We start from the raw sequence: 26715 nt of genomic DNA, 5'->3' as shown, positions 1-26715 counted from the left end.
GATTTACTTTTGGAGATTTGGATTTATGATTGACAAGCTTCCCTGCAGTATACAACATAATTAAATTAACCAGCTTTGATAAACACATTAATGCATCAATTATAATGATCAAAACATATGATTTATATTCTTCTGCAATTGACCAATCTACATAATGAGTACTTTCACTTTTGGTACTTAAAGTATATTTGGATGCCAATACTTTTCTACTTTTACTTGATTAACATTTTGATTGCAGGACTTATTCCTTAGTATTCTATGGTCCTTTTCACAAGTACAAGATGAGTATTTGTTCCACCTCTGCATGAGCCTACTGTGTTGTTTTATATCAAACTAATGGAAATTGTGTATGTGTTAATAAATTGCTTTAAACAAATAAAAAATGAAGGTGTGAAAAAGTAAGCACGCTACACCAATGCCACCTGTGTCAGAGATGGCTTTACATTTCTTATGTGGCTCAGGTTGCAGCTACCTGTTGTGTATGGGGCGACGAAAAATCGGAATTGAAAAAGCAAATAGGCCGCATATGATTTTTGTTTGGATTTCCCTAGGAAATTGCAGACTTACATAAAGTGCTTTCAGTCTTATCTTCTGTTCAATTGTGTGTGAAAAAACAATCTCATGAATATAGAATATATGTGAATCTGGGAAACAAAAGTCAACTCTGAATCATCAGTAAGAAGAAACATTTTATTCACAGGTACTGTAAAAGTAAAACACAAGCTGCCATATCATACATTTATACACAGGGTTGGAAAATCCTATACAAAAAGAAAGATATTCGAAAATATGAGTTTTGATATGAAATATGACCCCACATATAATAATTTCTTGGAAAAAAAGGTCTTGGTTTGGTTAGGTTTTTTTAGTTTATGAGCCTTACCCCGCATTAGTGAAAATTGAAGTTATTGTAAAAAATTAGAATGGTAAAAAATGGAGTAGAAATCATTCTTAAAAATGATTAAAAAAAATCTCATGCAGCATCTTCAGAAAGGGCCTGAGAGAGTACATATTTTTTAAAGAAAGAAAACAAAGTTATATTTGCAACAGAAATATAGAAATCAAACATACCAAAATTCAACAAAGCCAGTTTGTTTTTCACAACAATCATTTTCACCGATCATCTTTGTTTTCTTTGCGTCAGCCGTTTGAATCATTACAAACACATTCTGGCAGCTACAAAGAGCTGATATCATGATTGATTTTCTAAACAAAAAATATCCCGATCATTTGCTCTTATTCACTGCATCAACTCATGGTAAACAAAAAGTTATTGAGAAACTGCATCAACCTAGTTCATTGTACAATTTAAAATAAGAAAAATAACTAGGGATAAAAGATGCCAAAATGTGTTGCTGCACTTAAGTCAGCATTGAGGTTCTTAAAGTAGTTGCAGTAAATGTATTGGAATGCATAGAGCCGAGGCTTGTTAGCGCTTGAAAAAGTATTGTATAATAGGCCAGTAGACTTGTGCTGTCTCATGTGTGCTGCTTTGTTTTACAGTGTATAGATATCACCCACCCCAAGCCTATCTAGAGAGAAATTGGGTTCACTGCTATCAGTGTACCTATTCATCATGCTATCCTCCTGCTCGTAGGCTGGTGTAGGGAAGGTCTCCAAGGGTTGCTTGACCACATGTTGCATTGAGGCACCAGAGAGAATGGCTGAATCAAGAACAATACCTCCCTATCCATCACAGTGGCCCTCTGATTGATATGTGTTGGCGTAATGTCTCATTTTCAGTGAGATAAACACAGGCAAGCACAGCTTTTATAAGCCTTCCAGCTCCCCAATATAACTGCTGTTCTACCTTAGTACATCCACTGAGACCCATTTTGATCAAGGCAACTGGAGGGAAAACATTCACTCAACCCTGCTAGCTTTCACAGGCCAGCTGGCAGGCTATGAGCGACAACAGCAAATGCAGTCCTTGATGAGAAAACGTAGTCCAGTATGAAAATCTAAAAAACTACAGAACCAGAGAGTTAACATAAGGCGCAAGAGGCTGAATAAACATGAATAAAATGCTGACTGAGGTTTGAAACAAGAGAAAAGGCAAAGTCTGGGAGCGCAATAACATTAGCTTATTGCTTTTTCTTTTTTCCTCTTTATTTTTCCCTTAAAAGGATATTTGTACACACCACATAATCATATAAATACACTATACAATGCAATATAAAATATTTTTCTTAAAAGCAATATGTTCAGGGTTTGCTCGGGTATGCTTAAGGATACCTGCACCATATGAAAAATAATAACTCAAAAACAATACAAAAGGCACTTCCAGGTGTTGTTCATTGACTCTTGAGTAAGTGATGGCCACTGCCTTGCAATACAAGCAACAGCATTTGTGCTCACGTTTGATATCTCTGCCATTTAAATATGTCTTTAGGCAACGAGGCACTGTAGCTAGGTGTTTAAGATTTCCTTTGTTCATGCGAAGATCCACTCTCATCTCATCTCTGTCACTTGTTGTTCTTCATTCCAGTGATATCTAATCACTGACTGCTACATTTTACCATCCTTTGTTTTCTCACTTCCTCATTTCTCCAGCTCGACTTTCTTTTGTCCTCACACTTCGACTTCACGCAGTCCCTCCTGAGCACCAGTTTTTGGCATGCTGATATCAAAGCAGGTCACCATCATGACACGGGACTTGCATAGATTGACACAGAACTCCAGCTCCTCTGTGGCCTGTGCCAAGGCCTCATGGTACTCCGGAGACTCTTTATCCAAAGTCTGGTCCACGTCAACTGTTGAAAAAGTGGAACAAATATTTGTTTACACAGTTTGTCTTAAAATAAGTAACATTATATAGTTAACAACTAACAGTAACAGAAGATTTAAGCAGTTACTTACACTCTCCCATCCACTTGCTGGGGTCCATCATCAGTCGGGCCTTGGTGTCTTCTAGCTCCTCCATTAACACCTCATACTTTGCCCTCAGTTCTCTCACTTGCTGCTGCCTTCTCTCTAACATCTTCAGCTTATTGTTAAAATACAGCAGGCCCTAAGGGATATTCAAAGATGTTTGATTACAGATGAGTTGAGTGAAGTGCCGATTAGTACACAGTTCAAGTTGGCACAGCATGAATTAGGAAAACTACCAGTAAAAGTCATTATAAAGCTATACAAAAGAAACCATTGGCCACCTTAGTACTTATAGTTAGTCTTGTATAACCCTGCCCCCAAAGAATAAATGTTATTTTTGTTGAGATAAAAACATTTAAGACAAAGTCTTAAGCTGAGTTGTGCTGTGAAGTGGGCATTGTTCAGATTTTACAGTATGATGTAAATTGTAGGTTGAATTATTATGATGATAATGTAACTGCTTTAGTACAGCCTATTGTGCTAATACTGAAAACTCGGTCACCATTAAAATTAGCTCACCTTGTCAACATCCTGGAATGGTTGCTGAAGGCAAAATGGGGGGGAACAAATAAAACAAGTTAGCATGTTAAACAAGACAGAATATTATATGAATAGCACATAAACAGTGTGTAAATATATACATAAACTGTAGACAAGGTTACTGATGCACGAGACACCAATGCTAATTTCAAAATAGCACAGAAAAGCAACTTTCTCATTCGGGCAGTGATGACTGGGAGAGAAAAAAAACTATAATTTTTCTCCTAATTGAAAGTGAAAATCAAACCGCCATAGGGCTGATTTAATATCTTCTCTTAACAAATCCCTGTCTGGCAGCAGCAAACTTGTGGGAGCAGTTAATGATCCACAGATGAAGAGTCAGCTATAAAAAGCAGTCAGGCGTCCAGTGATGAATGCAAGCAGTGAGCTGATTTGAGAGCTGGTGTTGGGTGCTCCTGCATTCATCAAACATTCCCTGACCAATCTTCTCACACCATCTCCTTTTTTCTTTCTTACCCCCCCCCTACCTACACACACACACACACACACACACACACACACACACACACACACACACATCAGCATCAGCAGTAAGCTGAGTCATCACTCATATCCAAACCAATTAACCCTCGTCAGTAATTGCCTCCTGAACTCTTGACACCCCTTTGGAACGGTGCAAAAATACCATGCTATGGGAATCTTGACACAGACATTTGAACTCCTGGATTTGCCACTGAGCTAACTGAAGGTCAGACGTCTGAGACATCTAATAACTTGCTTGTTCTTTAAAAAGAAACTGGGAAGAAGCGAACTAAGACATTCCCACAACACAAGTCAATGTGACACGTCTTGGGCATGCATGGCATCAATGTCGCACATGGAAAGTATGGCCGAGGCTTAGCAAGAGGGATTAACAACACCTTGACCCAGACACAACATAATCTTAAACAAGTTCAGCGAGATGTTCGACTATGAAAAACAAGTGGGGGAAGACCCTCTGCTTACCTCTGCAGTTTCCTCCTGACGCCGCCTCTGTAGCCTCTCCACATCATCGATCTCATACACCTTGATCTCAAAAGGCTCCTTCAGAGGTCCCGACATAGGGGGCAAGTCCACCCACTGCCCAGCTGTGGCCACCTTCTTCCCCAGGGAATTGGTTTCTGGCAGGGTTGCCGGGATAAGTCGTCTTCTCTGGAAGCCTAAAAATACATGCATAAGGTCAGACAGGCACCAGTTGAGTTGTTGACATACAATGGTGTTATTTGCTGGGATTTATGAATAAATATGTATGAGTCTCACTCTGAGATGTAAAGTGATGCAAGGCCTTACATAGGCAAGCCGAGTTGTGGTGATTGCATATTCATGAGGGTTTCATGAGTTGCTATTCCATACACACACAGTCTGAATGAATTCAGGTTGGTTTAATGCACATGAATTCAAATGGTTATATATACAGAGAGTTGCAAAAACCTGAACCAGGTCATTGCTGGTGATGTACAACTCATCTTATTTGATTATCACACAGTTCAAAGTTGTGTTGTTTGATATATGCATTATCATTTCCCCACATATGTATGAATAATGTATTCTGCTGATACAGGAGGAGAGACAATCCAATGAAGCAGCAAGTCGTGAATGTAATAAGAATGGATTCATGAAGGTAGAAGCGCTATATGGCTAATTTCCAAGGAGAGGGCATTTATTTCTGGATGTAATGTGTATAGCTTCAAGGACATATATTGTTTGATTGATCGTACCAACACTCTTATTGCCTGTATGATAGGTGTGAATGTAACCTCTAACGGCACTCGCATTGGCTCATTTAAGGCCCAAAAACCCAAAATGAGATTCTCACCATTTGCTCTCTTCTTGGGAAACTTGGAGCTCCTTGTTCTGCCTGAAGACGACACGCCACTCTCGCTCATGGAGTCGTGGGCAGAGGAAGCGCTCCCTGTGGCCTCGCTGTCACGGATCATGCTCTCATATCCGCTGCTGCCGCCACTGTGGTAGAACAGAGCTGTGCGGCCCATAGCCGGAGGCAGCTCCCCGCTCAACACACTACTGTTGTCGCTGCCATGGCCGCTGCTGTAGCGTTGAGGCCGCCTGGGTGCTGTGATTTTGCTGTATGGGGAGGGCAGGATGGCTATCGGGGATTTGTCCTCATTCACATTCACACCGCTGTCATTCCCGCTGTCTGAATCTCCTGCTCCTCTTATGTGTTTGCCTGATATGTTGCCTGTTGCGAGTTCACTCACACGGCTGTTGGCAGCCCTCATGGCCTGCTTTGTGCCCATGATAGTTCCTCTCCCAGGCTTAGTGCTGACAGTAGCAGTGTTGGTTCGAGGAGCTGATGTCCGTCCTGATGGAGGGAGGTTAGCATTGGTATTTCTGGTCACAGGGGCGGCCAAAGATTTGGTGGAGGAGCTAAGGCCCTTGGAGCTGTTGACTGACAGTGAGCGTGCCTTACTACTATTAAGGGTTCCTAATGACCTGGGATTCATAGAAGCTTTAACCTGACCTGTTTTGCTAATACTTCCTCCACTCAGCGATGATGGGCAGGTAGCTATTGGAGAGCTGGATGAATTAGGAATTCCAAATCTAGGAATGGATCTGCTGGATTTGCTACTGCCGCTCCCCAGGCTTGTCCCACTATTCTCCCTACTAAGCGTCGGTCTGGAACCAGATAAGGACAGGCTTTCACATCTTTCCAGGGACATTTGACTGCCATAATGCTGCCCAGCCGCTCCTCTAGGCCCTCTGGCCTTCAGGCTGGAGGTAACTTTGGCTATGTTGAGACTGGAGGTTTTGAAACTGGTAGAGTCTGCTCTGTGGCGTACCTCAAGCTCATCCTCTGATACAGCTGTCCTTGCTCCAGAAGCCCGTCCTGCTTCCCCATATGCTGACTTTAAGGCACTTTGGGGCAGCAGGATCTTAGTCTTGTGGTCAAGACTAGACTTTCTCACTGGAGGAGGGGGAGGTGAGATGCAACCAGGTTTAGGGAGATTGCTCGCTTTCTGTGAAATGGCCTTGTTGTTTTTCCCCAGGGACGAGTATTTAAGGCTTGTGGTCGATGCAATAATATCTTGAGGTCCCTTGTAGTCTGCGGAAGAATGAATCACGGGCACTGTTCCCAAGGTGGTGGCCCCTCGTCTCAGCTGAGGCATTTTGCTGGGTGGATTCTTGCTGGCTGACTTCTCACAGCCATCGACCACCCTCTGGGATGAGGTAGGCCCCTGCACCTTGGGTGGGCGAGGTACACTGTTGCTGTTGTGTGCTGTCTTGCTGGTGGGGATACCACTGGGGGGATTTCGGATAAATTTGCTGGTGCTGCTGGAGTCGGGAAGAGGATCTGAGTGGTTGTCAACGCGCTGCCAAGGATCCTCCTGCTTAGCCTCTTGCCTTGGTGGCTCTCTGCTGCTACTACTATGAGAGATGGATGAGGTAGGTTTAATCTTCCTAGGGAGACTAGAGTGGACTATGGAGGGGCCCTGGGGAAGTTGGGATGAGCTAAGCGAGTGAGCTTTAGTTATTTTAGATGTGAATCTGAGGGAGCCTTTGGCTGATTCCGGAGATGGGGGGCATTTTGTCAAAGATAGTTTGCTTGAGGCAGCACTATCGCTATCATGTTCTGAAAAACTAAACCCACTGTCATTGAGGGAGTTCTTGGGATCTCTAGGAGAAGAGACACAATGAAACATATCCAGGGAATCAAAGTAAAAGGCGGCCTCTGGCCCCATGTGTTTGGCCTGTGGGAGGAAGACGTCTGATGAATGAGCCCCTTCTCTTTCCAAGGTGCAGACACTAACCTCACTCAGCCAAGAGCTGATAGATGAACCCCTGCTATCTATACACGCTCCCTCCTGGAGGGGTGTGACCCCTGCAATGTTCACCTCTGATCCTCCCATGGACGATGTGTAGGCGTCAAATTCATCATTGATGCTGCTGATGATGCTGACAGGTCGTGAACCAGAAGCTAGGGCCTGAAGGGAGCAGTCACTGCTAAAGCTAATAATGCTGGATGGCCGATCTCCATCTACAAGACTACCTATTGACAGTTCCTCCACCACGGTGAACACCAGCTCATCCTCTCCATTCAGCTCCACAGGCTGCTGCAAGGTCACGGTGGCTCTAAGGATGTCCCGATCTAGACATCTTTCCATAAAGGTAGAGCGCGCTTGGCACACTTCCACAGGAGATCTGAGCAGAGAGGAAGTGTAAGGATCCCGCCTTTTTACAGCCTGGTGGCTCATTCCTACAGGAGGCATTCTGGTGCTGGATCTTCCCACAGTGCCAGCGTTTTCCTTGCTGGGGTCTCTCTGCTGTGATGGTGGTGGGGCTGGCTTGGGCAAAGCTTTTTTGTTGAAGTACACCTTCTCTCTCACCACAGGCTCAGAGTCAGTCCCAGAAGCAGTTGTTAGTTTATTCACGCTAACTATGTTTTCTGAAACAAAGGCTTTCTCACCATCAGCGCTTGTTCTGCACACATTTTGGACACTGTCTGAAGGTACCTCTTCTGCAGGTGTGCATTGCGCCATTGCATTGTCTAGTTTAGATGTTGTAGTGGGACTGCAGGGCGGATTTGTGGCACCAGATTTAGGGGATTGGTTTTCGGAGTCGCCCTCTTGAGTGTGAGAACTATTTGCTGCAATCTTTGGTGAAGCAGAACCTTCGCTCTCCTTAGAGATGTCGGTCTTGGGGCTACCCGGGCCTCGCTTGACCTCTCCAACAAAGGCAGTGGGTTGTTCACTGCCATCTATACACTCTAGCCTCTCCTGCAGCTCAGCAAATGTGTTGCATTTAAAGAACTGGTCTCTGTCCATAGAGCCCTCTTTTGTACACCTCCTTCTGTTCAGGGAGGGGATGATTGGAACAAAGGCAGGTGGGCCTTCGTTGTCACTAAGCTCCCTGTCCGAGAGGGCAGATCCACCAGGGCCCACATAGATGACGGTATCACAAGACTGTTCACTACTGGAGGAGTAGTCGGGGTCACTGAGCATGGAGGGCAGGTCTGGGTCCAGTGCCACGGTCCGAGGGTGGAACGGCCTGAGGTGGGGCGGCCGGCGGATCCTCCCCTCCTCACAGGAACTTTCCCCTCCAGATGAACTGGATGCATACTGTAAAGCAGAGATAAAGCAGGAGAGAAGTTAGTCTTTTGGGTTTGAAATATATTCTAATTAAGAGATGACAGTAATGTGATTCTATTGTCTTACATTATTAATATAACATTCATTCCTTTTTACAAAAACGTTTTAATCCTTAGTAGATTCATTTCCTCAACGATTTCATATTGAAATCAATCAATGGGTAATTTTTCATTTCTATGAAATTACCTGTCGATATTTATCCAAAGGTTAAAAGTGCACATCAATAGTCAGACAGAAATTAATGTCCATAATATAAACAGCTGTATGTAGACTGTGTTATAATCATGTCTGGGACTGGAACCAAATAAATACATGCTGTCATTCCCCCTAATTATCTGGAGCATATATTTCCCTAATCCGAAGGAATGCATTACACACTTCCTCAGGCAGTGCTATTGATTACATGATTATGCATTGAGGAGCCTCGAAAAACTAGCTCTGAGTTAGTGCACTAATAATCTTTCATTTGCAGAAGCATTCACACATTCGTTTGGTTAATAGCTACTAAATTGCAGGGGGATGAAAGATTTAGGGACGTGAGTCGTGGCATGAAATATGATGAATGCTATCAAAGTGGCACACGCACATTAAGATTGTAATTGCTGTAATAGCAACACTTACATATAATGTTTAATTACCAATTACTCTGCATTTATAAACAAAACAATTAGCTACTACCTAAATCATTATTTAGAAGTGTAATTTAAGTTGCTGAACAACTATGTTGTTAACTTCTAAATATGTACAACTAATATTCATGCATATTGAATACAATATTTAAATATCAGTTTATTACTTCGTATTTATCAGTGCTTTTTAAGCTATCCTTGTACCTTTGTTTTTTTCTTCCTCATGCGGTGGATGCGGGATGCCAGCTGGATAGTGGTGAGGGAGTCAGCATAGTTGGCGGGGGATTCAGAGATGTGGGCGATCATGGTGGTTCTGCAGTTAATGTTGCCAAGGGACTCCCTCAACAGCATTGTCAGTTTGCTGTCCCTACAGGGTGCATAACACTGTTATTAACAAACAGCATGGTAGTATTTCAAAAGAACAATAACGGTAGCCGACATGAGCTCAGGAGGAGCCATTTTAAGTTCACTGAGCTGACAAATACTGAGCTGATGTCATTAGTCTTGTCATGCCTGAGTTCCTTTTAATATAATCTTGTGCAACAACAGGGAAAGCTATTATACAATGCTAACTAAACAAACTAGATAAACGTTCAGACAGAAAACCTGCAAGGCTGATGACACATGCAGCAACTTGCCTGAAAGTATTACTTATAACACAACTTTACAGAGGCTAAAACACAGTAAGAGAGGCTGTAAAACTAATGGTGCATTTCTTACCTGTAAGGTACATGTTTTGCTCCATTTGCCAAAGCCATGATGACATTTCCTAATGCGTTGAGAGAAAGACACAAGCCTCCCCCTCCGTCTCTGCTTTTACTAAGGACCTTTTCACAGCTTCCCAGGTCGATGAGGTGCAGCCTGCTCCGTCCGCCTGACACTGTGCCAAAAGGAGAAGAAGAACCAGGTGAACACAGGCCAGACACTCCCTCTCTGAAGTCAGTTCCTCACGCACAGTGCTACAGTATGATGACAGGAGTGCCACTGCTCAGCCCAGAAGATTGTCAGAGTTCTCTTAATTATTTTTGTGTTAGTATTTTCACATGGAAGTGATTCAAATTGCAGCCTGGTAAAGTCACACCAGATGTGTACCTCATGTTAACGAGGAGGCACATCCTCCTCCTCTGATTTAAAATACAGCGAGAGGGAATTGGCTGTCATTGTAAAAATCACAGGGCAGCACATTGTTATGTGGAAGACTGATGTAATTGCTAGTGCAGCAGCAAAACATGTAGCTCCTGTCAGTGAGGCTTCAAATCTTAATTTGCTGTTGATCAAAGCATAAGACATGCATACAAATTCATTTCAGCCGTGCAGAGCCCACAACCTATTCATCCATAGACATTGCAAATAAGGGACTTGTCTGCTCTATTCATACTTATAGTAAACTTTTCTGCCATCAACATCACCACAAAATCACCTTATTACATTCAGTGTATAATGGAAGTCCCCTTTGAAAAACTGTAATCAGGAGAGGAAACATCTAAAGAAATGATACTGCAGCTGTTCTATTTTTGAATACATATGTGAAACTATGTGTAAAAGTGCTATATAATCGATCAATGACCATGATAGTTTATTGCATACATGTAAGGTGGTTACTTGTTGGAACATGGCTAGTGGTGTAAATGTAGTAATTAATTTCTACTAACTTCCTCCCTTGCCACTCTTCTCCATGCGGTACTGGTAAATATGCAGAGTGAACAGCATGTGGGAGTTCCTTCGCTCGTCCTCCTCAACGCTGGGTCTGCTGGTGCTGCGTGCGGAGATGGCCGCATCAAGGAAGAGGGCGGCTTTCTCAGCCGTTGGGGCACGAAGCTCACTCTGATTCTGAAGCTGTGGGGGGAGGAAGAGATGGAGAACAGGGTTAGGGTTGAGCAATGAAGGCCACATAGGGCTTGAGAAAGAGGACGGATGTGAAAAGGATACCAGGGAAGAGAGGAAAGAGAATGAGACGGGAGCCAATTAGTAGGACCCCAGCACACATTTCTTGCCCATTAGATTGGGTCTCGGGGGCGATTAAAACAGCAGATATGCACACAGAGGGAGGAGGATTAGGAGAGGTAATGGTGGAGCAGGAGGCAGGAGCACTTCCCTCACCATGGATGTGATGATGTTGGTGGTGAGATACAGAAAAAGAAGAGGGGCAAAGGAGGAGGTAAAAGAGAGAGAGAAGGCGGGGGGCATCATGAAGGGAGCCCACATGTGGCTGTTGAGAGGGCGAAGCAAGAAGGCGCTTCACAGAATTACACAGCCTTTGAAGTCACAGTCCATACAGATCCCCAAAAAACAACATCTGACAGTGACACCTGTGAGTGCCTGCAATCATACAGTCCTCCCCCATCGCCCGATAATGCTTCTATTGTGCTGCAGAGGGCCAGCAATAACATATGGGTAATAGATGCTGATGGATGCTGACAAAGGAGTCAATACAAAGGTAAGAAGAAAGCCATCAATACCACAGATGAGTTTGGTGGAAATATAAAGGGAGGATTTGAGAGAGAGTCAGGATAGAGCGAGGTGGACTGGGAAGTACAAAAAGAGATGAAAAAACACACATACACACAAGAGCACTCACAAGTGAAAGTCAAATATCTTTTAGAGAGGAAAAGGTAGATCATAGACAGAAAAAGATCAATACTCAGACTAAGACTGTAAACCCACAGAGAGAATGGAAAGCTCAGGGAACAAAGAAAGAGTGGAGAGGTGTTTCTCACTTGAGTGCCACAGATTGGATCCTCTCTCAGACTGATGCCAGGGGACTGGCCCTCCTGCAGGCTGCCGCTGGACACGTCAGACAGCAAGTCCTTCAGCTCCTCATCTTTCCCAAAGATTTCCACAGCAGACACTCGAACAGAGAAGCGGGTGCCCGTCTTCTCCTTGCGCTCATTGATGAGCTTGAAGAGCCAGGAAATGGCACAGGGCACAATGCCTAGGCTCTGAGTGGAGCTGTCTTTGCCAATCATGGTGTATGTCTTGCCTGGGGATGTGTGAAAGAGAGAGGGGGATGAATATGGAAATACTGCCTTGTGCTTGAAAGCAAGCTACTCTCACTATATGTTCAAAATTAAAATGAGTTCTCTCATCAAGCTGTCTCGAACACGCAAGTGAGTTGACAAACTAATAGACAAGAACACGAAATATGTTCTGATGGTTATAATATACAAGTGATTATAAAAATAATAATAGGGGCTGATGTGGGGCTTTCGAGGTAGTATCCAGTAAATGTAAACTAAAAAGACTCTACTCCAAGGACTCATTCCAGAATCAGTAATTCTGTGGAATTATACAGTACCTGGTGGAAACCGCAGCATGAGGAGAGCTAGCCCTTCAGCCTGAGAGCACTGCCCAGGCCAATTATTAAGATTTTAATTACAGACTGAGCCCTGAAGCATGGATGCAGCACTTTACCCCTCATCCCCACTCCGGCTTCACTACCCATTTCTTTCCTCCAATCTCCCATTCCTTGACTCACCCCAGTGCACTGCTAAGCCAATTGTGGACAGCAAGTGCAGCTAACAAAGAGCAATGAGAGTTTTCTTCGGCTAACAAAGGCTCTTGTTTAATCTCTTGCCAGTGGAGGAGCTTACCGAGCTTGACTTGGCCGAAGCAGAAGATGCAACCGTCTGCACCGTTCACCACAGACTGGATGACCTCGGCTACTGTCCCTGAACACACCTCAGCCTGTGGAAACACAAACAGCATGCACACAGTCAATTTACATTTTAACTACATCCAAGACTTTCAAACTGGCATACAGAGAACAATGACTCCAAAACGATATCCTATAAACTAAACAGTTATTATGCATTGGTTACACAGAATCACATTAATGGTTTGAGTGTTTTTCATCACTCAGGAGTGTGTGTGCTGCAACTTGCGGCTCATTTTTTGCAATCTGTTTCAGCATGGGTCCTCAGGGGCAGTGCTTTTGCAGCAGAGGCCCCTTCCCATACATCACACTGCAAACAAGACCTCCAACAGCAGAACAGCCTGCCGCTACTGTTAGCCACCAGCAGTGCTGTCCCAGCGGCACAATCTAGCAGCTTGGCCTCAGCTCTCCAGCAGCAACATTTGGGCTTTACCTATCAGCAGCTTACTTAGGAAAATACTTGCTCCATGTAGGTGGCATGATATAAGATCTGAGGCTCTCATTGCTACAGAGACACAATACTCTCATCTGCTCTCATAGCTATTTAGAGTTTACAGCACCATGGGGAAATGCAAAAAATACTTGACCTCAGATTTCTTTTTTAGGAAATATTGCAATGAGTGACATATATACAATTATTCCATTAAAAGACTATGGTGTTTGTTTTAAACTGTGGAGAGAGCAAAACTGGTCTGCATATAGTAAACATGTATCTGACCTTTGTCTTTGATCTCCGTGGGTATGCCTGCTGTGCGTTACAGAGGGTTGAGGTCAGATATAGCTGTTCTATGAAAGGAGAGGTTAGATATAACTTGGGTGGATTCAAATCATTCCCCAGGGGGCTTAAAAGGCCCAGCTGTTAGGCCCACACTGGTAAGAATGCCCCCTGACCCAAGACAGGCATTTTTTCTCTAAGCCCACGGTCACACCCTGCCAGCATGAAGACACCCCTTTGCCCTTGAGAGGCTGAATTCCAACACGACTCCTTAAAAAAAAAACATGGTAAACTCGCACCAACACAGATATAGTACACCTTCCCTGCTGGCACTTACTTGTGAGGCATCCTGGGTAAAAACGGCATCGAAGGCAAATATCTTTGGGACGGCCACAGTGGCAGATCTCCTGTGTCCTGAGCTGGAGTGTGGGCTGGACGCAGGGTCGTAGAGGGTGAGCTGCTTCTTCCTGCTGTCCACTTTCAAGAAGGACTGAGACTCTGAGGAGTCTGCAGTCTCCAGGGATGGACAGATACGCATCATCACTTTCACCTGAACCACAGAGGGAGGTAGATAAGCAGAAGAAAAGGCTGGATTAGAAAGTGAAAAAGCATAAAACGTGAAAAATGTGCAGACGGAGTAGGATTTAAGGAAGCATTTTTCAGGTTAAGCACGGATTGCAGGCTGAGGTTTACAAATTCTACTGGCAGTGCACAAGCAGAGGAAAGAGAAATCATGTATGTTACGTTTTTTAAATATAAGTTTTAGGTATTTAAAAATGAAAGCCGCATTGTGCATTAACATCACATCCACTATGTCAAATTTGATGGACATCGGCGGTTTCTATGGAAACACCCAGTCTACCATTGACTGGTGAACCTGATGGGTCAACACACTGCCTAATGGTGTCAGTGAAAACCAGCAAAGTGCCTATTGAAAGTCACAGCAGAAAATGGTGGAAATTAATGTGTGTGAATTGCCACGCTGGGGGATTATCCCTCGAAGCGGGGTTTGTTTTTCTGGACCGGTAGCAGCTCACCAGCATGTGAGTGCAGGAGCATATGGCCCCCCCTCTTTTTCCACCTACATACTCTTCCGTCTTTCTCCTCTCCCTCCCCTCTGTGGCCTGGAAAATGGCAGCTCTACGTTGAGAAGCTCGAAACATACCCTGTTGCATTTCTGGGGCGTGACATTCATAACGTGAGCATACAGTCTTAACACATTCCACAGGTCAGGGTACAGTTCATCATGCCAGCATGACACGCTAAAAAGGATAGCGGCTTAAATCTAAAGATGTTGATTCGGCACTGCTCTGACAAGCCCATTCATGTCTAACGTCATTGCCATGGTTACAGGAGTGAGGTCATTCTGCCAGTTGTGTATAGTGGCACCTCTTACAAACAAAATCACACATTTAACCATTTCCAGCCTCTACGTGCGGTGAGGATGTACTGAATGTGTGTTTTGTGGGTGTGGCCGTGCTTGAGACAATCAATTTCACTTTCAATGTGTCTTCTTTTGTATTGCTGACAACTCTATATTGCCTCACTATCTCATGGTCAGAAATACTCCTCGACTATATCTCCAAAGGCACTGTGGGAATGTATCTGTGACTGACAGGAGACATAAACAGCTTGTGGGATATGTATAGAAGTCTCTCCTGACCCCTGAATGTTTAGTGTTGTTCCTAGCATTGTATCAACAGAACAGTTTCTATATCTTTAAGTGAAAGGCAACTCCCTCCTGATCCATTTTAAAGCTTTTTGAAAAAATACCTAAGAAGCCTCTCAGGCATTGAAAGAAAAACCTTAAAACTAACTCCCGTTTCTTTTTGACAGACTGTCTCACTCAGCCTGGGACTCTCCACCGTCTTCACGCCTACACAAAAGGCCCATTCTTCCCACGACTAGTATATAAATATTTCTACAGACGTAGGCTCCAGCTCTCTGAAATAATGTCAGTGGAAATCCCTTTCTTTCAGTGAGTGAATTCATCCTCCATTCTGAATGGCAAGTGCAAAGTCTCTTTACACTCTGTAGGGAGCCGTTATTGTGACTGACGTGTGCATATGTTGAGTAAATTACATTTGCTATGACATTTAAACTGGGCTTCTACATATGACTGCCGAGTGTCTGTCGACCAGACAGAGGCTACCAGGCAAGCTAATGTCACAGTTTTATTTATGTTGGCAGAGATCAGATACTGCAGGCCACAGAGGACTGGCTGCAGTATTTTCACACCTCGGACTCTGTGCTAATGGCCCTGTTTCTGTGTCCCTTGATCCCCCCAGAAAATCCATTAGTGTGGCTTGGCATTCCTCTAACCACTCAACAGTCAATGTCTGGAACTGTGTTAAGGTCAAAAGTGGAAGTGACACACATACGGTTGATGGAAACAAGACATTCACCAGAGTCTTAGATTGAATATAAAACAGTCACAAGCAAAATCCAAACCATGTAGGGTACATAAAATGTTATTACCACTGTGATTCCACAAAGGAAAAGAGAGAAACAGGGACAAATAATTAGCATTGATGTATTTCCTTTACAATAACCTGAAAATCAGGGCTTGAAACAATGTCATAAATCTTGATTTTCCTTTCAAACCATACCCTTTAGCGCCACAGATGTATAGTATACCTCAGGTGTGGGCTTGAGTAGGCTTGTTAATAACACTGTTTTTTATGAAGTCTTTGTCTGAATGGAAGATTTATAATATGTTTCAAAATCTCAACCGTCTGGATACCTGACAACAGAAGCGAGCACTTCCTATCCAGGTGGGATCTAATCTTGTTAGGGGACTTCTTCTGCCTCAGAAATACAGGACGCCGCTCAGACAAACAATACCAAATAAACCACAAAGGAAGAGCGATGTGTTTATACAGCTTTGTTTAATGACCGTCCTACTGCTGCCAGCCTGACTTTCATCATTGCACACTGTACCTAAAAGGGAATTAGAGATCCTGCTCTTCAACGTGTCCTCAGTTTTGTGGATTATAGTTTTTTCTGTCTCTCTGTTTTCAGACAGAGGAATGCTGTTCTCACAAACGGCATGAATTCATGACATTCCAGTAGGCTTATCTGACTGCATCTGCATGGACTGGACCAGACGGCACACTGCCTGCGGACCAGTGTGTCACCACCCTGCATTCTCCCCTTTAAATAGGGGTCTGTGTGGATCTGTGTGTGGGTGTGGTTGTGTAGCAGGGGAGTTAATAGGGCTTAAATGAGCAGAGTCTCCATGTGTATGTACTTTACAAGCATTGGAGTTATGCATTCAAGTCTGTTCTCACCTTTCCCATCCCTGGGTTCTCTTTCACTTTGGACACGGCTCGGAGCAGGCATGGCGGGGCAGCGGGCGGCGAGACCTGCAGGATGCCGCTGAAGTTGGTGGGGTAAATGGAGGGCTCCTGCGGGTGGAGCAGTGAGGGCTGGTGCTTCTTCCGCTTAGAGGACAGGTTCAGCTTCTGAGCTGCCCTGCAAAGAGAGAAAAAATAACGCTTTGAGGTTGAAGCTAAACTTAGAAACCACAAATCCAAACAGTTCATACATAAGCAAATCTTTTTTTGTATTCCTCTTATGTTTTCTCACAGCATGGTACCAAGCAAAGTTTTTATAAGGGTGTGCTGCAAAGCCTTTAGGAATCCCACGCTGAAACAGTAACATAAAGGTCAACAATCTCATTTTAGTTCCCCTAAAGAAAACAATGTCAGCAGGAGAGCTACACGGTGCCACCACTCCCGACCATTTCCCACTCTAAAACTGATTTTTCTTACAACTCCCACCTCAAACTCCCCTGCCAAGAATGATAATGCTTCAGCCCCTCCACTTCAACTGGAGCAGGTAGAGTGCACTTATACCTTGATTTTGCTATAGAAACTGCAAATCCATAAGAAAAGTTATTATCAGGCAAGGTTCTTTGCCTGTCAGGGACTAAATAAAGGCTGTCATAGCAGGAAGGCATGGTAAACGCATGCATTCATCTTGATCAAATACAAAACAACTGTCATAGACATGACAGGAGAGTAATGCTGAAACGCTGCCCTCTGGGATACAGTCATGTCTATCTCTGTTACCAAAGCAAAAACAATTACAATAGTGTTCACCCATTATTTTAAGTCAAAGCTTGTGCTGTTTGTAGGGATTTGTGATCATTTCCGACAGACTTGTTGGCTAGAACCAGCAGTTGAAAGCCAGGCAGGTAAACCCAACTCTCTCTTTATTAGGCATGTCTGCCTGATGAGTTCTGCTGTGCTGGCATCCAACAGAACCCTCAGCTGTAACTGAATCCAGCTTTTTGACAGTGCTCTAATTAAAATCCACTATCAACCTGGCCTCTTGTCTCCCAGAGTCGTGCTAGGGAGACATGGATTGGTCACAGGGCCAACTGAATCAGGCACATGCACTCCTTTCTGTCTAACCTCCTGAAACTCAAAGGACAGCACCAATAAGTCTGCACCGCCTGCAGGGAATCTGGCCAGACTTTAGAGTGGTTCCAGGTATGGCATCGCCCTGGATCAGCTAACACCGTTCCTCAGCTGGAAACTCAAGGTCAGGGAGGAAAGTAATACTCTGAGGAAATTCAAATGCACTCAAATGGTTTTCATTAAAGCAGTCAGATTTCATAGCGATGCGGGGCAGACAAAGATGTTATTGTCAACACTGGGGAGAGAGTGGCAAGCGGCATGAAAAGAAAATTAAAATGAGAGATTGAAAGATGAGAAATCTGCAGAGCAAGGGATAAAGGGAGAAGTAAAAGAATCAGGGCATGTGAAAGAGCATGAAAAGGGCAGAGCCACGTGTGTCCCGGTGAGCAGTTTCCTAATAGGCCAGCCTGAGCTCATTAGCCCTGCTCTGGGCTCCGGACAGGACTGGGTGGGCTGCTGATAAAAAGATAACCCCCCCTCCACTTCCCTCTCCCTGCGTCCTGGAGTGACAACCGGCCCCCCTCGTCTCCTCGACACTCCCATCTCCACTGTGCGCCCCCTGCAGCGACAGCCCAAGAGCACAATCAGGGAACACAGTGCCGGCTGATGGAATAATTATTGCATCCAAGGAGGCTACAGGAGAAGGCTCTCCCCAGGGAGCTGCCTATGTGTGATAGCATGCGAGACGGATCGTGTGACTGAAAAAAAATGAGATGGAATAGATGAATGTGAGATGGAGAGAGAGAGAGAGAAAGGGGAAACTACACCGGAGTACACGTGGCTGCGTGCGACTACGTCTGTGTGTGTGCAGGCTGGAGAGTGTGTATGCGCATTTATGAGAGGTTTCCGCAGTCTTCATTCAAGATAAATGTACCCTGTCTCTCTGTCTCTGTCTCTCACTCCCTCTCTTTCACCTCATTCTGTCCCCCTTCCTCTTCTAGCAAAGAGATAAATCAAGCATCAAGAGTCACCATGAAGGGAAAAAGGGCAAGTATACTGTACTGATTTATAACAGTCTTGCTCACAACATAAAGCAGTGCTTGTAACCTTGAGGTTTTTTTCATGCTGCACAATGATGACCGGTGCTCGTGTGTTCTTCAAGGTAGGTGAGGGAAAAAAAGATGATATTGCTGTTTTTTTCCCCTCACAACAACCACATGCGCACAGGGAAATTAATTGCTTGTCACTTTCTCTCTCTATCTCTCCCTTGCTCCCTCCTTCCCTCTTCCTCTCGCTGCCTTGCCCAACTATATGATCAGTCAACGGAAAATAGGCGGTGAGGGGAGTCTCAGATTTATTCGCCCACAACAGCTTGTCCACCTGTTCACTCCCAATCTCCATGCTAATGAAGCTGTTGTCCTACACAACTTGGTCTAAACGCTCAAAGGAAAACCTGTGCCTTTCAAGTTTGTACACAATATTCCCACACTGTGTATACTCAAGCTGAACCACAGGTTTGTTTCAACATGCACCAGTAAAGAACATGCTACAAGGGTGTACTTACAGCTCCTTCCAATCCATTATCTGGCTTATGCTTATAGTCCAAAAACGGACAACCGATAGAGTTCAACTTTGCGGTCCATGTCTGTGTTGCCACTGTTCTCCATTACTTGCACATTTGACACGCCAGCACATGCAGTCACAGAGAACAGAGCGAGGCGGGGCTGCTCAATAGTTGGGGCACTGGGGTCCTCTTTGCTCCGATCGCAATCATCGAGGTTCCACTTGATTTCACAGAGGTTTGTAAGAAGCTGGGGGGGCCGAGGGAGAACCAGGAGGAGGAGGAGGAGGCGTGGGCGTCATACTAGCTAAATGGAACAAGGGCCAGGTGGGTCAGGGTGGAGGTGAGCAGACAGGAGGAGTAGCCTGCAGGAGCTTCACAGTGAGCAGGTAGTCCAGAGAGCTTTGTAGGAGGAAGGTAAGGAGAAGGTCAGGATGAGAAGGAGCACCTCCTCTGTTCATGTACCGCTTAAGCACCTCTAACTCTCCCCATGCTTGTTCCTCCAGACAAAGTTCAGCGTCAGTCTAGTGATGCAGAAACCCAACTCAGTTTTTCACTCCTTCTCTCACATCCAATTCTGCATTCTTCCCAGAGGCAGCATGGTTGTCTCTCATTAAGTAAATCCACTGTGGTGTGTCTGCTGTGAGTGGCTTCAGGTCCTGATGCCCAGTTCCTTCCCAGAGTCTCTGCTGCATGCAGGCGGGAGGAGGGGGAGAGATTCAGCACGCTTGGCTGGACTGGAAGACTTCCTTGGCTGGCTGAGAATGAGGAGAATTCCTACTCCTGTTCCGCCTCTCGGTCCTTCCACTGCTATCGGAGAAATGCTGGCAGCTGTCCTGCCGTGTCTCTCTCTCTCCCTGCCTGCCTCTCTCTCTCGCACACACACACTTACACACAGGCAAACTCCCTCCTCTCTCACTGCCGCCCTCTTCTCGCTCTCTCTCTTTCTTTCCTCAGCCCAGCCCCTTTTCCCTCCAACTGCCAGACGAGGTGTCAGCGCTCGATTGCTGGCTGCTCGCGGCGCAATTTGCGAGTATTCTCTTTCTCTCTCTACCCCTTACACACACACACAAGCACATGTATGCCCCCCACCACACGTCACATGAATACTTAATGCATACAGGAGCCTTCTCTTCTTTTAGGGTCCCTCACTTCAAACAGATTTGGTTAGTATGCCTACAGTGCATGCATGCATGAGCACGAGAGAGTATGTGCGGCTAGTGAGTGTACACTTGTGCACATTTGTATTTTTTTTGCCTTTGTTGAAGGATGTAATTAGCCCGATGATTGAGAGTGTTATTAATCATGAGGAGAGACACACAGATAAGGGAGGATATACTTAAGAGTAGAAAGATGGATTGCCTGAATGAACGATGCTCTGAGTCAATTGGAAAGCTGAGAGAGATTAAAAAAAGAGTGAAAGTGAGGGAGAGTAGGGGAGAGGACAAACAATGAACAAATGACATCTTAGAAAGGCAGATTGATGCTTGCCAGAGAGAAAGAGTGCAGTCAGTCAATGGTCAAGGGTAAAAAGGGGAATGAAAGCATGTGAGTGGGCGAGCGCTGGGGTGAGAGTACCCGGTATTCCCTGGGCTGCCAATTTACCAGTAAGCCCTCTCAGCCCCCGACCAGCCAGCCTTTTTGAAAGGCTGCTGCTTTGGCTGCAGAGTGCCTACTACAACATATCGGCAGACAGAGTGGGTGTGAGACTTGCTAGATGAAAGTACACAAACCCACACCAAGCTCTCTCTGCCTCTCTCCCTCCGACACAGTGCCCCTGATATGAACTTAGCTGGATTACATTTTGAAGGCAACAAAACTGAAAACCTACCACTGCTTTTTTATTTGAAGAGCAAAGTATACTGTGGTAATAAAGCTGTTTGATATATCACATAACCTTTATCGTACTTCTTTGCCACGTTTACCTCTGCTTTTCTGCAGTGTGTCCAGGTTAATTTGCCTTAGCTGGTCTGATTTTAAAGAGCAAGCCTCCTGAAGCTCTGCCACGTGCTACTTTTACACTTTGGATCCTGACTGGCAACAGCAGATGAGTCTGAGACAATACTAATGTGCCCACTGATCACTCGGACAATGCAACCGGTAATTATTCTCAATTCATTGCTACAACCCTTATTATGATTTCAAGTGTTATACATCAAACTGACGTCATAATGTGGAACAGCCACAGTTGGGAGGGTCTTGATAGCCTGTTAGCTCCATCACTGTCTCCTTATGAACAGACCTCAGGGACAGATAATGATTGTAATATATATAAATGAGCCAAAGCAAGACAGATGTAAAATCAAGAATCGTTTGCAATAAAAGGTCTCCTGTTGCCTTTGTTCAAGGAAGGACATCTAGATTTTGTCCTTACCTATAAAAGGGAGTGACAGTGAGTGAGGAAGAGCAGGTCAATGACCGCAGAACAGAGAGAGGGTGCAAGCTGTGAGCGCCCGCTGCTTTCAAAGCCTCACTTTGGCCCGCTGTCAATAATAGCTCCAGTCCTCTTTTCAAGCTTTGTCAAATTACCAAGAGAAATTCCTCTGCCCCGGAGAATCATTAGTTGGTGCAACCATTAGCTTGTTTGTGCATTTGTCTCTGATCTAGCCAGCTAGCCTAGCCCCGGTTTTTGGCCAATTACCATGTTTGCCACATATACTATCCTTGACATTTCCTTTCTGTGATTCTACTTATTTTCCCTCTGCAGACAAGATAAGAAAGATCTGGCCATTCATGCAGGGATCAGATCATTGGGTCTGATACCAGGCTGCTTAACCTTTTCACCCCCCCACAGAGAGTCTGCCTCACACTGCTGATGATTAGCAGGTCGGCATAGCTCTTTATGAATGGAGATGGGAACACTGGGCTCCTGCCAGGCTCTACACCAGCGATTTTCAAAGTGTGAGGCGCGCCTCCCCGGGGGGGGGGCGCCAGAGAGCTTCAGAGGAAGCGCAGCGTGAGAAGAAAATAACGAGAAACAGTGAAATCTAGCTAGCTCACTTCAGCTAACTTTATGCGAGCGGCAACATGGATCGATTTTTAGTGAAGTTACCTAAAGTGAGAGAGGAGACAGCGTCTGGCAGAAAACGGAGGAAGTATGACGACGATTACTTGAAGCTAGGATTTTCATGGACCGGTCCTGGCAGGGGCGGACTGGCCATCTGTGTGTTCTGGAGAATCACAGAACGGCCGGCCGTCAGCGGGCCGTCAGCGGGCCGTTGGCGGCCGGTGTCGGTACCAGATGTGTTCGGGGTACCATATGTGTTCGGGGGCCGTCTCTTACCAATGACGTCACTGGTAAGAGACGGACCCCGAACACATATGGTACCCCGAAAAAATCTGGTACCGACACCGGCTCGGTTCGCTGGCGGCCGTCACCGTACTTTATTTTAATTTTAATAATACTTACTTTGATCAAAAGCAAGTACCGGTCAAGGCTGCAGCCAGAGGATGATCTGCGTTTATTCCTGTCTACATTGCATCCCCGCATCATCCGCCTGTGCGCATCAAAAACGTAGACTCATTGTTCCCACTAAAGTAGGGGTGAGTGTAGGAGGTAAAGTTGACGTTGACGTTCATTTAATGACATTTTCTCTTACTGGACCTCAACAATAATAATAATAATAATCATAATAATAATAATAACAATAATAATAATAATAATAATAGCAATAATAATTGGGAAGGGGAGCGCGGCTGTTCTTATGTTCTCTGAGGGGAGGCTCACCTTCCCACAATATGAAAACCCCGGCCTGCTCTACACCATGATTATGACTACAGCACAATGAGTCAGGCTCCCTCGCTGGACTCAGTAGTAAAGGCATTTATGAGATTGTTGGAGTTGTTGAAGACATGTTGTTGGATGCTGAAGACACTGCTAGCCCATAATGCCATATCAGCAGATGGTCATGATTGATTAGGCTGGATGGGTGTTGGTCATCAGGTGAGGTGCTCTGCTTTTGAGCCGTAAGATAATCAATAGGAAACCTCCCCAGAGCTAAAATCAGTACACACTGTCTTATTGATGGGCTGCCCTTGACACGATCAAACAGCCCTGTGCCCCAAAGGTGTGGGGGGATAACATAAATCTACCAACTGAGCTGGTAGAGGGATTCAGACTTTAGTTAAAGCAAGAGCACCATACTGATGTCCACGCTCCGCAGTGAAGAAAGATATTGCTGTTTGATTTCCCAAATTTAGTGTGAATTATAATAAATCTGCATCTCTGTGTTACCCTCTTGGTCACCTGCAGTCTGACCAGCCTCCGCTCGGCTTCACTGGTGATTAAGCGAGCATGACATCAGCCTGATTCACAGATTCATGTGGCGCACAGACAAGGGAGATGATGTCATACTCTGCCAACCAGCCCTGGCAGCATAAGGGCCCACCCAGACAAGATTTACAAGCGGGGTCAGGATGCCGATCATTAAGTATGAGGCGAATGCTTCCCTCACCATAAAACGCTTTTTCTTAAAGTCAACCTTTCTAGCTGTATCTAATATGGGTCAGTAAAGAAAGACAGTTTGCTGTGAGTGTCAGCATCCACCAGATTTATGGCCATTCATGTATAAATATATGCATTAGCCAAACACTAAAAGCTCAGGGGGTCACATAGGGTTGCCTCTTAAAATAACCAAAGAAATATGCGGATAGGGTTACCTGAGAGACACAGCATTAGGCACATTGGGACTATAACAGAGGCTATTGAATGTATGACAAAGACGATTGGAGCCTCCTGTGTTGCGCTTGGGTTTAGTCTGGTTGTGAGCCTGTCTCCTTTCTATAGTCCCCCTGCAATCAAGGGACCACTGGTATAAACATTAATTTTTCTCGCTTCCTTTCCCTTATCCTAAATCACTCAAAACAAAAAAAATGCCAGAGGCTGAAACATCCTGAATATAGTGATTCATCTTGGAATGTGGTTCAACAAATGTTAATTGTACTGTAGCAAAAAAAAAGTGCAATTTAGCTTCACAGAAAAAATAAAACTCCCACCTGGAGATAGAAATACAGACATTTCGTGCAGTATGGTTATCTTATAATTCAGATTACTATCAACCAAAACCCAGACCCTTACCAGTCGTTTTTCAAAATGTGTTTCCTCTCTCCCTCGGCAGCCCAAGTTGCATTAACATGGAGGAGAGAACCAACAGGCTTATCTGGCTGTCAGTTGATTCTTATCAATCCAAAGCTCAGAAGGTTTCCACTGACTGGCAGCCTGTTTCCTCCTGCCTGGCTGCTTTAATGGCAGTTTGAAGGTAGAGCTCCAGTGTCAGTTTTCACAACAGCAGTTTGCAGGAAATGGCCAAACACCTCCAGGCTAGGATTTATACACTTCCTATCAATCCTCAGAAATAGATACACTTATCCTAGCTAAGCCATACAGCTATGAATGTGATGTCCAGTTATCAGAGCAATATCAGGATATTGGCACCTTCCATACACATTGGACCAACGCCTTTTAGAAAAGCTCTTTGTTCCATCAAGGTGTTCAACAAGGCTTTTGTTCCTGCACAGCGTCTGGCCTTGGAAACAGAATACCAAATGGGGCATCATTTGTGCGCTGACTGCTGACAGCCCAAGGCTGCACGCACATCTTTACAGAACCAATCCCCGGCCAATTAGGTAAGGCCAAAGCATTCATGCAACATCTGTGAATACAAAAAAAGATTCCCCACAAAACTAATGTCCTTGTGCAATTTACTTGCGTAAATAACATTCTAACAGGAGTTTGTGAACCTGTTCTGTCACAGCACCCTCAAAACTCTTTGGAAACGATCTGCGGACTGAGCTGGAAAACGAGGGATTAGAGCATCCTCTGGAGAATAGCTTGAGTAACGGGGGATCATTTGAAATATTGTGGAAGAAAGAAAGGGAGTGCAAGTGGGGAAAAGGGAATAAAGCAGAGAAGATGTGATGAAAAGAAAAATTGGGAGCACTGAGATGGAATAGGATAAAGAATCTCCTAATACAGTCAGGAAGAGGAAGGAGGAAGAGAGGACAGAAATAACGGAAGAGGCAGCAAGAGAGGGAGCAGCAGAGCCAAGTCCTCTCTTCGATCAGGGGGTCTGGCTCTGTGCCAGCTAGATGCTGTCCATGAGGAGGTACATCATTTTCTGCCTGAGAAGGAAACAGGTAAAAATGATCGTTGGGGCCATGCCACAGCCAGCTTGGAATTGCTTTATTCCCAAAGATGGGAATCCCCAGTCAGCCGAGAATAAATGGAACAGTTGGCGCCAAAAAGTGAAGAATTCATGAATATTCATAAAGCCTGTTTTGGTCCGACAGCTCATCAGAGCAAGCAACAGTGGATGTTAGCGCAGAGGTAAAAGCAACATCGTCATTCATTTGACAAGAAATATCAAAATAACTTTGGTTGGCTGATTCATCTTATGTTTCCTTTGGACATCACAAGGCGAACAGATTGTCCCCTACAAAGGCTCTGTGCAAACACGCTGCTCTGTGTCTGCGCCAAGGTTAAACCCTTAATGATGGAGGAGGGAGTGTTATTGGTGCCGTTAGCCTCTGCAGGAGAGTGTGACAAACCCCTTTTGTGGTAACACTGACATCCGTTGTTTTTTGGGTGTAATGCTCTGCCAATAAAGTGCCAGACACCCTACACAGTCACACACTCACAAACCCCCTCCACCCACTGCCATCCCAACACTGAAAAGTCACAAAGCTTGTCAAGTTAGAGGCTTAAGGAGGGCTTAAGACAAGCAGAGGGAGGAAATCTAAGGGTAAAAGTCAGGGGTTATAACTCTATTCAAAGTTTATTTTGCTGTTCTTCGTAGCATTCAGCATCACACCTTGCTAATAAGGCCTTAAATAGCTTGAACATTAGGCCATGGAGAGGTGAACAAAGTACATTTGCATTAGCTCTGCACGACCCATTTGTCAGTCAATGAGATAAAGGAGCCAATTTAAGGCCCCTAGAGGATGTATTGGAGATACTTGCAAGGAGAGTCAAAAGGTCTTCGAAGGAATATCTTTAGTAATCGACCCTCACTTGTTTGCATAAGGCTTCCAGGAAATGACATCTTCAGGTACGAATGGAGAAAGTGCTCGGCTATTGTGTAAAAATTGGTTCAGGCAGCAAAAAAATAAAAATGTGGAGAAAAAATTCACTTTTCAGCTGATGGGTGACAGATGATAATGAAGACATGTTCCTCCCTGCTCTGCAGACGGCAGCCTCCCACCCCTGGCACTGCTGACAAAGATTAACAGCTGCTTTCATCTCTTCCAGTGCGTTTCTGCTCTGCTCCTCAGACACAGCTC

The 26715-nt window shown here is 44.8% G+C and overlaps 1 protein-coding gene across 1 annotated transcript in view; it reads right to left on the bottom strand.

The window, feature by feature from the left end:
• Positions 1 to 704: 704 nt before the first annotated feature.
• kif26ab (kinesin family member 26Ab) overlaps positions 705 to 26715 on the bottom strand; it is a 51637-nt gene continuing 25626 nt past the window's right edge. Inside the window, exons 4-15 of the mRNA XM_010781200.1 lie at positions 16803 to 16986; positions 13850 to 14062; positions 12736 to 12829; positions 11863 to 12125; positions 10798 to 10981; positions 9866 to 10025; positions 9350 to 9512; positions 5228 to 8486; positions 4378 to 4571; positions 3391 to 3414; positions 2860 to 3010; positions 705 to 2753 (exon numbers count right to left, since the gene is read on the bottom strand). Of these exons, the coding sequence (XP_010779502.1) occupies positions 2572 to 2753; positions 2860 to 3010; positions 3391 to 3414; positions 4378 to 4571; positions 5228 to 8486; positions 9350 to 9512; positions 9866 to 10025; positions 10798 to 10981; positions 11863 to 12125; positions 12736 to 12829; positions 13850 to 14062; positions 16803 to 16986 (5071 nt within the window). The 3' untranslated portion in view covers positions 705 to 2571. The remainder of the gene's footprint in view (positions 2754 to 2859; positions 3011 to 3390; positions 3415 to 4377; positions 4572 to 5227; positions 8487 to 9349; positions 9513 to 9865; positions 10026 to 10797; positions 10982 to 11862; positions 12126 to 12735; positions 12830 to 13849; positions 14063 to 16802; positions 16987 to 26715) is intronic.

This window comes from Notothenia coriiceps, unplaced genomic scaffold, assembly GCF_000735185.1.
Source record: "Notothenia coriiceps isolate Sejong01 unplaced genomic scaffold, NC01 NC01_scaffold00022862, whole genome shotgun sequence".
NCBI lineage: Eukaryota > Metazoa > Chordata > Actinopteri > Perciformes > Nototheniidae > Notothenia > Notothenia coriiceps.
The sequence above is the reverse complement of the archived record's forward strand: the minus strand, read 5'-3'. Positions and strand labels throughout refer to the sequence as shown.